General features: G+C 47.0%; 1 protein-coding gene across 12 annotated transcripts in view; it reads left to right on the plus strand.

Annotated features, from left to right (window-relative positions):
• The window catches only part of MTSS1 (MTSS I-BAR domain containing 1), a 152,250-nt gene that overhangs the window by 108,263 nt on the left and 28,304 nt on the right, over positions 1–15,683 (plus strand). For all 12 annotated transcript variants that reach the window (XM_031439593.2, XM_064476853.1, XM_064476854.1 and 9 more), the window contains exons 4-6: positions 8,122–8,206; positions 10,381–10,472; positions 11,985–12,059. In XM_031439593.2, the coding sequence (XP_031295453.1) occupies positions 8,122–8,206; positions 10,381–10,472; positions 11,985–12,059 (252 nt within the window). The remainder of the gene's footprint in view (positions 1–8,121; positions 8,207–10,380; positions 10,473–11,984; positions 12,060–15,683) is intronic.

Consider the following 15,683-nt stretch of genomic DNA (forward strand, 5'->3'; position numbering starts at 1 on the left):
AGTTGACAGTGGTGGCAGATGTTGGGGAGCCAGCAGCATTTCCCGGGCGACACCCCGGCGGTGCTTTTCCCCCAGGCACCGTTCCATCGGGAACGAAGGCAGGCAGAGTCCCCGTCGAGATCCCTTCGCTCCTACCATGGTTTTTCCTAGAAGTGTGAGCGTGTCCGTATTTTTGTGTTTCCATATTACCATTCTCGCTTTCCTTTCAAAACAGCAACAAAGAAAGAGGAGTATTGGTCTTTGTAGCTGCCAGCGCCGGGCATGCCAGAATCTCGTGCTTGCTGGTCTGAAGCCGCCAGATGGTGGTAGGACTGTGTGGTGTGTCATTTTTTTTCCTCTCTTGTTTCCTCTGCTTTTTGAGAAGTTGTGAAGTGGGAGAAGCTGGAAAGTGTGAGATTGGCTGAAAGATGGTCAGCTGATTACAGTTTGCAGTATCCTCCACCTTGCTTGTGGGCACAAGGGCGTCTTCCCAAAGTGGGGCACCGACCCTCTCCAGCATTTGCTGAGTGCACAGTATTCGCTGCCCTGTGGACACCAGCTGGATTGTCCCTACATGCAGCTGAAGAAGACAGTTTCTGAACAGGAAACCCTGCATGTTTTTCTCTTCCTTGAGGCTGGACGCATGTCAGGATTGCATTGCAGCAGAAGGGAAGTTACACTTCCTTTGTCGGGGAGCTTTCAGGGTTTATTTTTGAAAATCTTTTAAGTTTTTCCACGTTTGTCCTAAGCCGGCCCATGAGGACAAAGGGACAGATCCTTCCACTGCTTAAAATATGACTCATGTTTCTCATGGGTTTGTTTCCTTGAAATTAAATTGTGTAGTGCAAGAAAATTTCAGTGATTTAAATGGCATATGCAGAAATGTTTGGATAGTTTTGAAACCATTTTCAGGGCTAACATAAGGTATTTGGACGTTCTTTAGTGATTTATGAATGATCAGTGTCTCTGCCTGGTGGAGCTCGCTTACATGGCTGATGTAAAGGTAGATGGTCTGCATGGTGACTTGTTAGACCAGAAACTGGTTATTCCTGCCTCTCCCTTCCTTCCCTGTAGTTAAACAAATGTAGGGCATCGGATGATACCACCTCTCCCAGTTGTCCATGTCTCTGTGCCCAAGGATAAAAATAAAATGCTGATGAAGCCAGAAGAAACACAGTTTGTTAGTTTGATGTTCTTAATATCCCGAGTGCCTTCTCTGACCTTTAATGAAAATGACGGTGCCGCTGACAGGCACCAGCCGCCTCACAAGTACACGGCGAAGGACACAGATGCGTTTCCCTGAGCGAGAGAAAGGGCAGTGAGTGCAGGACTCCTGAGGGGGCATCTGGAGCTTCTCCGCTCATTAAAGGCAAGCTCGGGACGCTGAGCAGCAAGGAACCGCTGGTTTGTTGCTTTGTGAGTTTTCTGAGGTTCATCCACCCCTGAAAATCTTTGGCTTCCAGGTTTAAATGAGCTGCGCATCCCAGGAGGGCAAGGGCATTCTCCGCTCACAGCACAGAGGCAGACCTCAGCAGCATTTCCGCAATGTTCGGGGAGTACATAAATGCTGTCCTGTCTCTCCAGCAGCCCGGCTGCCATGAGACTATTTCTCTTAGAGGAGAAAGAGGTCATCTGATGCAGCCCAGAAGATTCACTTTCTCGAACTTTAAGCAGGTGTGCCCACCTCCAGCTGAGGTCCAGCTGGTTTCCTGCCTGGAGTGCCCCAGGGCGCCCTGTTGACCCATTATTTTGTTGGTCTCCTTATGGGGTCCACCTAATGGCCTTTCGGACTTCGTCCCCTGGACTAGACAGCTGGGCACAGTGTGGTCTCCGTCAGCTGGGACGTCACAGTTGAACTCCACGCATCGGAATCAAGCTCCCTTCTTTCTTCTTAGAATTCAGGCTCACACCCAGGTGCCACTTAGAGACTCTTTGACTCTCTCTTTCGAAGTCTGTATACCCACATTTAAACTTGTGAAGTAGAGCATCCCCAAACATGCTGCTGAGGCTGCAGAAGGAGGGCACCCGCTTCATCATCAGGTGTGATGCTGGCGTGGCGTGTGCGGAGCCGTGGGAGCTGCGCTGAGCGCCGGCCGCCGGGCATCCCCAGGGTAGCAGATGGTACACCCGCCGGGCCCAGCCCAGCCCAAGCGGCTGCTGAGGCTCGTCGCTGAGGCGGCTTCTGTGATGCAACACCCGGGCTGTCCTCCGGCCGGCTGTCATGGTGAAAAGACACCTGACATTTCAAGGTTCTGGGCTGTAGAGCAGGGGCGCGAGAGAGGCAGGAGAGAGACAGTCTTTCCTTGTATTGTGAATCCTCAACATTGTGACCTGCCGCGTGGGCCATTGTGGAAGTAGTCCCGAGTCTCCTGGATTCTGTGGGAACTTTCCTTCTTGAAAGAGACTTGAGTTTTGCTTTGTTATATAAAAATGGCAAAGAGATCTAGCGGACACCTTTAGAAGCCGGTGAGCCAGGGGCAGCTGCCTACCTGTTTTGAAGGCGGAGCCACTGAGAGATGGACTCCCGGCAGCCGGTTGACCATGACCCTCTCAGTGCATTGGGTTCCATCCAGTGACCACTTGGTTGGTGCATCACTGTTGATAAGGAGGAGGTTCTTCCCAGTGGGTCCTTGGCTGCTCCTTCTCGGCCTTTGGGATAGGAGTGTGAAAATCAAGACTGTTTCTGCAAAATAAGTGGACTGTTTGGAAAGATAAGATTAAAAAAAAAAAAAGCTCTGCTGTCAAATTAAGTATAGATGAGGTAGTTGTAAAAGATCAGGGACAAAAATGGTGTTTAAAAAAAAAAAACCTAGAATACCACAGATTGTTTCACAAGAAGCCCCAACTGGAAGTCACAGATGATGCCTTTGGGGTGAGACGTCTGAGATGTAGATGACATGAAACACCAGTGGGCATAACTGGTTTCTTTTGGAGGACAGTCATCAACATTTGAGTCTAAGCAAGGTAGACCCTTCCTGAGGTCACACACGTGGTGAATGGGGGAGCTGGGCTTTGAATCCACATGGTGTGACTTCAGAGCCAAGCTCTTAACCCTTTGACTCAATTGCTTTTTGGGGGGGGGACATGTATAGCAAACACCTTTTACCTGCAGTATAGTTAGTTTACAATGTTCAGGTGTACAGCAGAGTGATTCGGTTATATACACACACTTTTTCAGAGCATAGACTCTAAAGAACTTACGTGTGGAGTACTGTTCTGGGTGCTTAATGTATTAACTCGCTTAATCAGCTGTGTGCTATTATTACGGTTTTTTCTTTTTTTTATTCTTTGATTTACAGTGTTGTATTAGTTTCTGGTATACAGCTAGTGATTCAGCTATGTGTATATATACACATGTTCTTTTTCCTATTCTTTTTCATTACAGGTTATTACAAGCCCTTGAATGTAGTTCCCTGTGCTGTGCAGTAGGACCTTGTTGTTTATCTGTTTTGTACATAGCAGTTTGTATCCGCCAGCCCCAGACTCCCAGTTCCTCCTGACCCGCAATAGCAGTTTGTATCCGCCAGCCCCAGACTCCCAGTTCCTCCTGACCCGCAGGCTACTTCGAGAGATGGCGGGAAGCTTCTGCTAAGACTCCGCGCCAGCCGCGGTGGGAAAGCTCCCTCTGCAGACTGTGGCTTGCAGGCAGCTTGGAGTCACCTCAATGTGTGGCACGGAGGAGGGACAGGATGGGCTAGGATGCTAACGTGCCCCCAGGACTGTTTTGGAGGTGCATGGGAGTGGGGGTCACTTACCTCCACTGCTAAGATTGGGTGTGGATGAAACAGATACGCTTTGGGAAAAGGTTCCTGATAAAAATGTGTTGTGGGGTGGCCTGCCGTCCTGGTTGATGTTTGGTACGTTTGGTGCTCTGGGAGTGCTCAATGAGGTCATTGGAGAGTTGGGCTCTTTCTGGGTTCTGTCCGCAGGATGGGCCTCTTTCTGAGGCAGGTGTCCCCTCGGCTATAGACGGCTGACTGCAGCTACTGGGCAGCCTGCTTCCCGTTCACGCCCTGTGGGGTCGCTTTGGTGTGTTGATCTTAAGACTGGGGACATTTTCCCTGGATGCCTCCCCAACAGCCTTCTCTCCATCTTCGTCTCATCCCCAAACCAGCCACTGCCAAAGGGGATAGAATTAGATCACTGGCCCAGATGAACCATCTGGGGATGAATGAAATGGGCCCGGGAAGGCTGACCGCAGTGTCCGTGCATTCTCCAAATTCACAATGCCTACTCATCTTTGGTTGGCAGAATAATGCCCCGCCCCCTCCAAAGACATCCGCGTCCCTCATCCCCAGAACCTATGACTATGTTACTGCACCTGACAAAAGGGGCTTTGCACATAGGACTCAGCTAAGGATCTTGAAATGGGGAGATTATCTTGGCTTATTAAGGTGGGTCCAGGACAGCACAAGAGTTATAAGGAGGAAGATCAGAGTCAGAGAGGGAAGATGTGAGGACAGAAGCAGAGGTCAGAGGAGAGAGAAGATGCTCCACCACTGGCTTTGAAGGTCGAGGAAGGGGCCATAAGCCAAGGAATGCAGGCCGTCTGTAGAAGCTGGAAAAGACCAGGAAACAGATCCTCCCCCAGGGCCTCTGGAGGAACAGAGGCCTCCTGACAGCTTGGTTTTAGCCTGGAAAAACAGATAGTGGACTCTGACTTCTAGAACCATAATATGAACGTATGCTGCTGAAAGTCACCAAATTTTTGGCAGCAGCAATAGAAAACAAATGTGCCATTGTTTCTCCAGGCTGACCTTGAATTAGTATAGACCTTTTATAAAATAATAAGAATCCAGTATTTATTTTGAACCTTCTATTGAATGCACAAAGAAAATACACAGATACTTAGGTATCAAACGAAAGACAAACCGAGTCCTGAGTCCCACTTCCAGGTGTGGCAAAATGCTACCATTCCTTTCTCAAAATGGTCAATGTTGGCTGCTTCATTCAGCACCAGCGCTGGGTGCAGGGAATACAGAAACAAGGATGATCTTGTCCTCACTCACAAGCGGCTGAGTATGTCTCAGTCATTTGATTCCATAAATATTCTCACTGACAACTCAGAGCTCTTCCAGATGCCTGTTCTGTCTTTGTAACTGAAGCCAGTTTCCTCTGAAGCTTTTTCAAACCTGCTGATTTTTTTTTTTTTTTAAGTTTGAGCAAGGGTCAGGAAGAGCAGAGGACATTGTTAAGCGCATCCACAGATAGAGCTATTTTTAGGGTGCCCCATGTGGCCAAGATCAACAGTCATTCTAATGGTCAGGTCCTGGGGTCCGCAGAGGATGTCATTGGCCTGTCCCCTGCCCTTGTGTCACTTGGACAGAGACACTGCGGCGTGGAAGTTCTGTCTGCGGTTCTTCCTTTCCCCCACCTCATGGGAAGCCCCGCGCTGCAGAGGCACAGTGATGGGGCCCACGCAGCACGAGTAGAAGCTGCTTGTTGGCGGGCCGCAGTTCACTGTTTCTGGGAAGCCTTGGTCTTGCCTGGGGATGATAAGTGGCCAGGGACAATCTAAGAAAAAAAATCTGGGAGGGTAACTGAAATCATGGCACAGAGAAATGGGGTTAGGGAGCCGAGCTTTGAGGTGATCTTTTCTGTCCATAGAATTCTCTTTCTAGGAAACAGGTCTGGGTCCTCAACAAAGCAGCTCTCCATCACTGAGCTCTCTGTAGCAGCTTAGCACGAATCGGCGCCTAGTCCCCCTAGTGTCAATTCGACAGTTCTAGGCTCAGGAACCCAAATTTGAGAGCTGGGCTGTAAAACTCTAACACCACAGGAGGGTGGAGATAAGCCAGTTTAGCAGAGTGTCCTGGGCTCTTGGCTCTACCTCTTCCCACCTCCCTTTTTCTGGGATAAGTGCCCCATGCTGAGTGGTTCCATGCACGGACTCTGGATGAACCCAGTTCACCCTGGGTTCGAATCCCACTTACTAGCAGCGTGACCTTGGTCAAGTTACCTACGGCGCTTTACCTGTCTGTAAAATGGGGATGATAATAACACCCAGCCACCTGGGAGTCTGGTGAGACTTAGATGAGTTTGTGTGTGCAGAGCACGCATCCCAGGGCCCGGCACGTCCTCAGCTCCGTACAACCGACCCACTTCCTGTGGCCTGAAACACCGCCCCCCAGCACTTCTAGTGATCGCATGCAGTTCTGTTGTGTGGCTGTGTCTAGTGTTCAGCCTGCCCCCTAGAAAGAGATTTCATTTTCAGTCTTTACTGTAGTCAACAACATTTCAACGACTACCCTCACTGGTAAGGAATTGCTCTCAGCCTTGATTGTTTCCTCCAGTAAAATTTCTAGGAGTAGAATTGCTGGGTCAAAGCAGGGGCTTGTTTTTAAGGCATTTGTTGATTGATGCTGCCAAATTTTCCTCCAGAAAAGTACTAGTTTACACTCCTACCAGCTGTGAATGAGTGTGCCAATTTCCCTGCAAGACCAGGTTATTAACTTTTAATCAAATGAAGGCCCAGGAAAAATAGGAGATATTTCCCTGGGGATAAAATGTTCCTGGTCCTCGCTTACAGGCAATCAAAGCTTAAGAATCTGAAGTGAGCCCAGAAGGCAAGTGGCTCGTGTGAAAACAGCGCCCTCTACTGGTTCCCCCTGGTGGAGCAGCGCGAGCTGCCAGAGATGGGGAGGTTCAGGTGGTCACTCACTAACTTCTGACAGGTGCTGGGAGCTACAGGGCAACATCTTATACTTCTGGTCATTTAGAAAATCAGCTTCGAGTGACCTTGAGTTCCTGCTCAGGTTCTTTGTACAGCAGGGCTTCTCAATTAGGGGAGATTTTGCTCCCTAGGGAACCCTTGGGACTGTCTGGAGACATTTTTCTGTCACAGATATGGGGTCTGCTACTGGCTTTTGGTAGGTTGAGGCCGGGATGCTGCTAGCCATCCTGCAATGCACAGGACAGCCCCCTAACAAAGAATCACCCTGCCCTGATGTGTCAGTGATGTTAAGATTGAGAAACCCTGTTTTAGGGGAATGGAAGAATTGCTCCAAAGGCTTGTTTTTGGACCAAAATAAACATATGGAAATATTAAACCTATATCACTATTAATACTAAATTTGGGGGGTTCTGAAAACCTGCTGGGTTTGCAGGATAAAATGGAAGATAGGTTGGAACTGAAGCAGCACAGTGGCATTTCTCAAAGAGAAAGCAGAGCAGAATATACAGCCCCAAGTAATGTCACGCATACTCATCAGGGAGGGAATTTTTTTCCTGTCACCTTGACTTGGTTAAACCAACCATAAATTCCTGCAGCTTTTCCCTTGAAAGCCTTGTCTCTTAAAAAATAGTGCTTTATTTGACACTTTTTCCTCTGATTTCATGAGCCCCAGTGTTTTCATACCATTTATAATTGTGCTTTCCAGTGGTCGGTGCAGTTACAGTTGGCTTCCCCTCCTCCACATGGGCCCAAGTAGATGCTGATTTAAGCGTTGTTTCTAAGAAGGGGAAGGAAGGGAACTCCAGAAATAATCTTAGAAAACGGTGTGCCTGAGGGGAAATGTGTGGCGAGAATTTCGGGAAAACCAAGCTGTATTTCAGTTTACTTCGACATTTGCTGAATTTGAGGACTTCACTGGTGTTACCCAAACCCGTCAAAAAATATTCTTTCATTTTGCTTTAGCCTTGCTCTTCTCTAAATTACTTCTGTGCTAGAAGATGAGTCTTAAAACAATTAGCTGGAATGGTTTTATTTGCTGCTCCAAATAATGTTAATATGAGTATTATTTTGCCAGGAGTGCGGAAAAAAGAACTACAGCTTTTCGATAAATATCAGATACTATTTTAATCATCTTCACACCCATTGAGTGGGTTTATGTAAACTCAATTTCTGGGTCACAATCAGCATCAAAGAAAAAAAAAAACCCAGACAGAATAGAAAATATTAGAGGATATCATATAGAATGAAGATAGCTTTGGTTTTGTTGATGACATCAAAATATGTAGCCATGTATGTGTACATTTACATCCACATGCATGTGCATGGTGAGAAGTCTGAACCACAGTGGCATGGGTTTTATAACATGGTGAAATCTGGCTGTTTTTTAAATGCTTTCATTCTCTCTTTAGGGATCTCAGTGATGCCTACTTGTCTCCTATCCCTCAAGTTTGCCTCTGTTGCTTTTGCAGGTGGTACCAGGGAGATTGGCTCTGCCCTAACCAGGATGTGCATGAGGCATCGGAGCATAGAAGCCAAGCTGAGGCAGTTTTCCAGGTGAGGACCCTGTTTCTCCTGGGTCTCAAATGCCCTTTGCTGATTTCAGGTTAAGGAAGTGGTGGTACCTAGCATAACTCACCTCAAGCAGCACTGGTTTCCCCACAACATTTAAATCCCTACAGCCAGTCTCTCATCACCACCCATCACTCTGCTCACTCACTGAACAGATATTCAGTTGGGTATCTGCTGTGTGCCAGGTACTGGTCTGCGCATTGGGGATACAGTGCAGAACCAGACGGCCTGGGTCCCTGCCCTGGTGGAACCTGCACCCCCCACTTCAGGATCTTCTCTGTGTATCTCTCCCCACCCTCCAGGGTGAGGAGTGGGGCGTCCCGCTGAGACCTCTGGGCCCCTACCCACTGCAGGAACCCCCGTGGAGGAGGAGCTGCCCTCCTGGAGAGGGAGGCATGTGCTGCTATCCTGTTACTCGGGACCCGTGTGCTTCCCCCAGGCCCACAGTGGTAGCTCATAGAACCTTCCAAGCTACCGGCCTCTTGTCTGATTCACGGGTGTCCAGAATGGGTAGAAATGGCAGTGGCTAGCACAGGGATTTGGAGTCACCAGGGTCCAGATGCGAATGGACGTTCTTCCAAACAGATCAGCATCGTCCAGCAGTCCTGCCCCATTCTGCTCTGAGAGTTGCAAGTTGTGTGAGGGGCTGCCAAGGTGGCATCCCTTTGACCTTCTGGGCCGGGCCACCATGGGAGGCCGTGGGATGCAGCGGGAAGCACCTAGTCTGGGAGACAGTGGCTCCTGGGTCTGAACCCTGGGCTGGCCGCTGACATGCTATAATCTTGGGCTGGGATCTCAGCCTCTGTCCCGTGGGTGTAAGACTCTCTGAAGGGTTCTTCTGAAAATGCATGCATTATCCATAGAGCAGAAAGCACCTGCTGGAGCAGGTGATGAAATCCAGCTTCCTTTTCTCCTCACCCCTGGAAGGGGGCTTCCCAAGATAGCACACACCACGCCTCTTCTCACATGTCACCTTGGTTTATTCCCAGGCCAGTCCAGCGACACTTCATCCCATTTTAGTGATTCAGTAGCCGCTGTTTGCTGAGCACCTGCTATGTGCCTGGCGCTGTCTTAGGTGTGCGGGACATAGCCCTGAATAGGAGCACATCCTGCACTCACGGAGCTTACGCTCTAGACACTGTATAAATCTGATAGGATGTCAGGGGGTGATAAATGACTCGAGGAGAAACACATGGAGGTGGGGAGTGGGTGTGGCTGTTGGACACAGGCTGGTTAGGGAGCATCTCTGTTCAGAAGGAAGATTAGGACACAGACCTGGAGGGAGTGAGGGTGTGAGCTGCACTGACAGCTGGAGGGGGCACATGCAGGGGCGGGAACTGCTGGTAGATCCTAGGAAGAAAAGGGGGAGGTCATACCCAGAACTTGGGGATTTTCAGAGGCTCAGGATCAAAAAGCAGTTTGAGAACACCTTTTTTGTAGTTCTCACCGATTCAAGTCAAGCAGTTGATGGGCATTTTCTGATTTTTCGAAACCTCTGTAATGTAGGACCAGGCCAGCTTTCCCTCCATGGCACCCTCGGTCCCCTGACTGGCATGATTCTCCTCCGTGGGGAGCTAACTTTCTGCTTACCTGACTGCAGCCTGTTTGGGAGACTGCATGAAATAAAGGGATGTATCTGGAGACCCCTTACCCCTCTGATCCTCCTCTAGGCTGTCCACAGTTCGTCTCTGTTCACAACTCCTTTCCCTGAATGCACGTCACAATCATGTGGGTCTTAAAGAAAAAAAAAAAAAAGTAATGCTGGGCCCACCCTCCAGGTTTCTATCAGGTATGGGGTGGGGCCCAGGTGTCTTTGCCTTTTGAAAGCTCTCCAAGTGGCTCCTCTGTGCAGCCAGAGGGGCGACCCCACTGGTCTGCAACCTTGCTGGTTAATACGAGTGTTGGACTGTAAACAGGGGTGATGAGAAGAGAGGTCAGGCCAGCCAGTCGTGGGTCCAGCTTCTTACCAGGCACTGAAAAGTGTACTGAGAACACAGCTATTAGGAAATTAGGGGATTTGGATGTGAACTTGGCCCTAGTGTGCTGCCTTGTCTGGCTCCAGGTAATTGTGATTCAGGTATGTTTTGACAACTGAGTTTAAACCGTGACAACAGAATATGTCTGCTTAATTTCTCCTTTTCTTTCTCTTTCGGTACAAGTGCTTTAATCGACTGTCTGATAAACCCACTTCAAGAGCAGATGGAAGAGTGGAAGAAAGGGGCCAACCAGCTGGATAAAGACCACGCCAAAGGTATGGGGCATCTGACGCACGTTAGTCTCCGACGGCATGCTGCTGGCTCTGCCTGTCCCTCTGCTGGGTTGATTGGTGTCACCCTAAGGACCTGCTCTTTCCCCACTTTTCCTGTGGGCATTTCAGTGTTGGAGGCTGAGTTTTGGATATGAAGCATTACTTAGGGGATAGCCTCATCGCTTTGGGGTATTTATTGTGATCCGCTGAATTAAAAGCGATTGGTAATGGCAGGCTTAAATGCCAGAGACTCACCCTTTAGGCATTCAGCACATTTAGAAACCTGACTTCTTTTTTTTGTCTGTTTTGTTTCGTTTCGGGGTTTTTTTTCTTTTAATTGAGGTATAGTCAGCTTATAACATTATGTCAGTTTCTGGTGTACAGCATAGTATTTCAGTCATACATATACATACATAGATTTGTTGAAAACCAGACTTTTAATGATATAAACTAACCTGGGGTCTCCTGTCCAGAACTGGCCATTCTCTTTTTATATCCCTTCAACCAATGTGTCCTAGAACCTCATGCACCAGGTCTGGGGACAGAGTGGTCCAGACAGATATCACCTCTGTGGGTCTTCTGGAGCCAAAGGGTGGGGTCCTGGTGGAGTGGAAGGGGCAGGAGACCTTGCTCTGAGCATCATGCGACCTGAAGTCAGTGTGCTGGAGGGAAAGCGTGTGGGTAGATCTGAGGGGATGTAACTGGAAAGAGTTGACTACCAGTTGATTCTAAGTGCATATAAAAGAGATCTGATAGGCTTGGAGGTGGGGGGAAGGGAAAGGTTGGGGATGGCTTTGTGGGAATTGGTCAAGTTGGCCATTAATTGAATATGAGGGCAGCCACGGAGAGAAGTGTCAGGCGACTGTCATTTCAGATGTCCATGCCTGGGTGACAGAGATGCCAGCCCCAAAAATGGGAAAGTCCGGGGGTGGGGTGGGCTGCTGGGGGAAGAGGGAGTGGTTACTGGGGGATGTGGTACAAGGGGCTGCCCCTCCTCCATGTCCACAGTGTCTGGCCTTGGGATTAATGGGAAAGTGGGAGCAGTTCAGTCTTGCCTAGTTTTTTCCCACGTGGTCTGGTTTCCCCTGCTGTCCGAGGTGCTCTTTTCTGAATTGTAACATCTAGCCACTATCTTGCCATATGGGTTCTTCTTTGAGTGAAGCACTGGGGATTTGGGCCTTAGGAAAGAAGATAATATTGTAAACATTTTCCGATACTTGAGCTGGGAAATTGTGAATTTTTCATTTTTATTTTAATATTCCCAAATGCCGTCTTTCCTCAGAGCTGGTATGAATGAATACTGCAGGGAGGGACCTTAGTGCATTTTGTTGGCTTTCGTGTTCTTAGCCCCTTTGCTGTAAAATGTGTCATGAGATTTTTATCGTATTATATTCCAGTAAAGCTATGTATTGCGTGTCATAGTTCATGCTTTTGGTGATGAAAGCAATGACTGTTCCTAAAATATTTTCTGTTGAGCAAAGTGGTAAAATTGTTCAATATTCTGCTTTCTCTTAGAATATAAAAAAGCTCGCCAAGAGATAAAAAAGAAGTCCTCAGATACACTGAAACTACAGAAGAAAGCTAAAAAAGGTAACTACAAATTCTGTCGTTAGGGTGCTTCTTAGGGAAAATGACCACATGCTTGGTTTGTCTTTGAAGCAAAGTCTTCAGTCCAGCTTCCTTACATATGATAGTCCTGTGAACAGAAAGGAGCTCATGAAATCTCTCTGAATTCAAATTCCCAAGTGCAGAATATCTATTAATTTGAGACCCTTAAAAAGTTGTACTTGACTCATTCCCTTCCCCACCCCATCTCCAAAATTTGACAGTTCCAACGCCTAATGTGCGTTGTAATGAACCCTGTAAGTTTCTTGGAAGCCTTGGGATAATGCATAGAAGCCTTTATGCAAGTGTTCTATAGTAATTATTGCAGAAATGATGTCATTTTCTCCTCCATCTTTCACAGCCTATAATCTCCGAAACCCTTTATTAAGCCTTGTGAGGACGTTAGAAATGGTTGCAGTGGGAGCTGGGAGTCATTGCTGTACAAGGAGATTTTTCATGGGGTTCATGAGGGTGGGAGCTGGATAAGGAAGACGAGATTGCTGGTGCAAGATGACCTCCCTGACACAGCTGAACATCACTGACAGACCAGTTCGTTGTCAGATCTGTGACCTAGCTCTGCTTTCCCAACTTGGACTGGAAGTTTGAAGAGAAAAATCTAGCCACATCCACTCTGCAGACATTAGTAACATTTTACTAAGACCTAACAAGATGCAGGGACTCTCTTGAACTTGAGAAGGTGACATTTCCCTCCAGACTATTCTTCTTGATAGCAAGATTTTGAATTTGCTGCGTCACAACTGATAAAATGGGGTTTTCCCCCATCAGGATGCTCTGTGGGTGGGTGGTGTTTAGTGTCTGTTTGAGACAACAGCTCTTTTAGGTAGAAATTCCCAGATCCAAACTTCCTCTTTCCTAAACAAGCAGTTCTCATTTGGAATGAAAAGAAAATGCTCTTGGAAAGTTGGGATAGTTTGGTGGAAGAGGCGTGGGGACAGGACAAAGTTTTTAAGCTTTGGCATTTCTAAAAAATGCGCCCCTGTCTCCTAGTTCTTATAACAACCATGAGGCCATTTCAAGATCAGGGCAGCAGAATCTTCACCCATGATCAGTTTTTCTGTTAGTACTGGCCCCAGCTGTTTCTTTTGGATGTGCTTTTCTGGTCTTGGTGCTTCTGAAATTTACATTCTGTCTAACTAGAGCACCTGGGGGCTAGCGTTTGATGAGTAATAGGGTTTGTGGCCGGTCACATTTTAATGAGTCTAGTGGTAAATGTAGATAAAACTGCCACCATATTCTACTGAATCTGAGGTCCCATGGAAGAACAGGGTGGTAAAGATTTGGAGCTGAACTCCACCTAATTGACAACATGACAGCTTTGAGATAGGAGAAATTAATTGGTTTGGAGAGAGGTTCCAGGTCAGATCTGTGGCTTGGAAAAGGTTTGGGAGTTTGGTGAAAAGGATAAGCTAAGAAAAAGAAGCTGTTTTCCCTTTTCTCTTCCAGAGCTCTCTTTCCGGAGGCCGTAAGTCCTTGGCTGCGGTGATAATCCTTTTCTCTGAATTCTGCGTGGAGACTGAGACAGTCTTGGTCTATCACTCAAAACCAGTGGCATTGTCCAATTAGCAGAATTTGGACCTACAGGGGATGCCGGATAGGTTGAGTGCAGTGCAACACAAAAGGAAGTTTCTGGCAAGTAGACTTGCCCAGCACTGCTTAGGCTGCCTAGGGAGAATACCGAGTTTCCCATCAAGGTGCTGGACAGAAAGACCCAGGATACATCGGGTGCCAGCCTGAAAAATGTGGGAGATGTGTCTGGTCCTGGGACTCAGGAATAATTGACATTTACTAGTGAGGTTTCCTGGTGCATTTGGGCCTGAAGGCTGAGAGAGTGGAGGCTGTGATCAGGGGTCTTTCCAGCCCCAACCACATACGTGATGATCTTGGGCACCATATCCTTTCCAGACAAGGCAGCCGTGACGGTGTTCTTATGTCTACAAGCCAAGTCAGATCAGCTTAGAATGTTCCAAATGATTTTCTAGTTACTCCAGCGTACAATCTGAAATAGTTTTTTATTTCTTTCCTTTATAAATTTTTTTTCCCAAAAATATATAAGTGCAGTTTTTGGACTAAGTTCTCACATCTGTGTATTTTTGGGGTGAATGGCACTTTCTGTTTCTAGGAAGTACTAGAATTGTCATTCTGAGTGAATGTTTGTTATGAAATGCTGTCCTAGAAAATGCACGGCCTGAGAATCACTACAGGTTAAGGGCTGGAAGAAATCTGCTTATTCAGGGCTTCCAGTTATTTTGGGGTCTGGTTAGCTAACATTTCCCTTTCTGCTAAAACACATCTCTCCATCTGTTTCCATCTCCTTCAAGTGGTGGCTTCCTAGACTCTCGGCTTATAAAGTGTTGGCTGTTCTTCTGAAATTTATACCATGTGTTAGGAAGGACAAATGCTTTGGATCCTTTTTTTTTTAATTTGTCCTGGTAGAACTAAATCTGATTTATACAGCCCAATAATCACTGCCTTTTAGGTATGTTTTTAGGAGATTGTCAGACAGCTTTCTGCCACACCTTTTTCCAAAACTGTGATCTTTGATCTAAAAATTCTTCTGACTCTCCTTTTCAAAATTTCAGAGCCTTTGTGCATTTAAGGATGGGTTTAGCACTGCCCTGGACATGAGCAGACACATACGGGATGTGATTTTTGTGTGAGACCAGTTTACCTTTACTTTCACTCTGCAGCTATGACACCATTTGCCACATTCTGATTTGACTTTTTTTTTTTTTTTAAGATACTATAGAGCGATAACTTGTGCTCTAAAGGTATTTAATGAAATATTACCGTCAAAAACCTTTTAATGGTTTTTTGGGTTTGGATCGACTTTATCTCAAAATCATTTTAAAACAACTTGATATATGCTCCATCTATGGGTGAGTGTACCTATTTTTGTGGAAGGCAGGCTAATTGAACATTTACCAGGCATAAACACTAGGCAGGGAGTTGGGAGCAGAAGGGACAGTGCCCGCCCTTCGAGAAGTTCCAGGCTAGTGCCCAGAGTCAGCACATGGGGCAGAGCCAGCCTTGCTGACAGATGAGGGGGACAAGGCAAAGGCAGCAGGAAGATGAGGCAGTGGTGTGGAGCTGACTCAGAAGCGCCGAGCTCTGAGAGGCATCTCTTGAGCCTTCATCAGGCCCAGCTGCTTGATGTCAGCTCATGGCCTTCGAGATCCTAGAATTAGCTGTGACCTAGTGTTGGTGGGAGTAAGAGAAGGTTGGAGTTGGGAAACATTTTATGCTGTTTGCCCACTGTTGCCACCTTACTGTCCAAAGTCAGCAGCCTTATTTCTCATTTCACTAACTCATACCATTATTAATTTAAATTGAAAAATTAATTATGGTAAAGCCTTCTGTTTCCATCTGTAACTACTGAAAGTTTATCAGAGACTTTGAGAGAGGGAGCTGAAACATTTTTACTATGTTAACCCTTGAGCCTGACTTTGAAATAGTTGAATGTGTCATTTTTCAGCAGAGGCTGCAAAGCTAGTGTTACAAACCTAACTAACAGAGTCCCATGTTAGCGTATTATTTGCTATTATACAGAAACTTTAAGTTCTTTCTTTATTTTTTAAATTTTCATTTCAC

Source organism: Camelus dromedarius, chromosome 20 (genome assembly GCF_036321535.1).
Source record: "Camelus dromedarius isolate mCamDro1 chromosome 20, mCamDro1.pat, whole genome shotgun sequence".
Lineage (NCBI taxonomy): Eukaryota > Metazoa > Chordata > Mammalia > Artiodactyla > Camelidae > Camelus > Camelus dromedarius.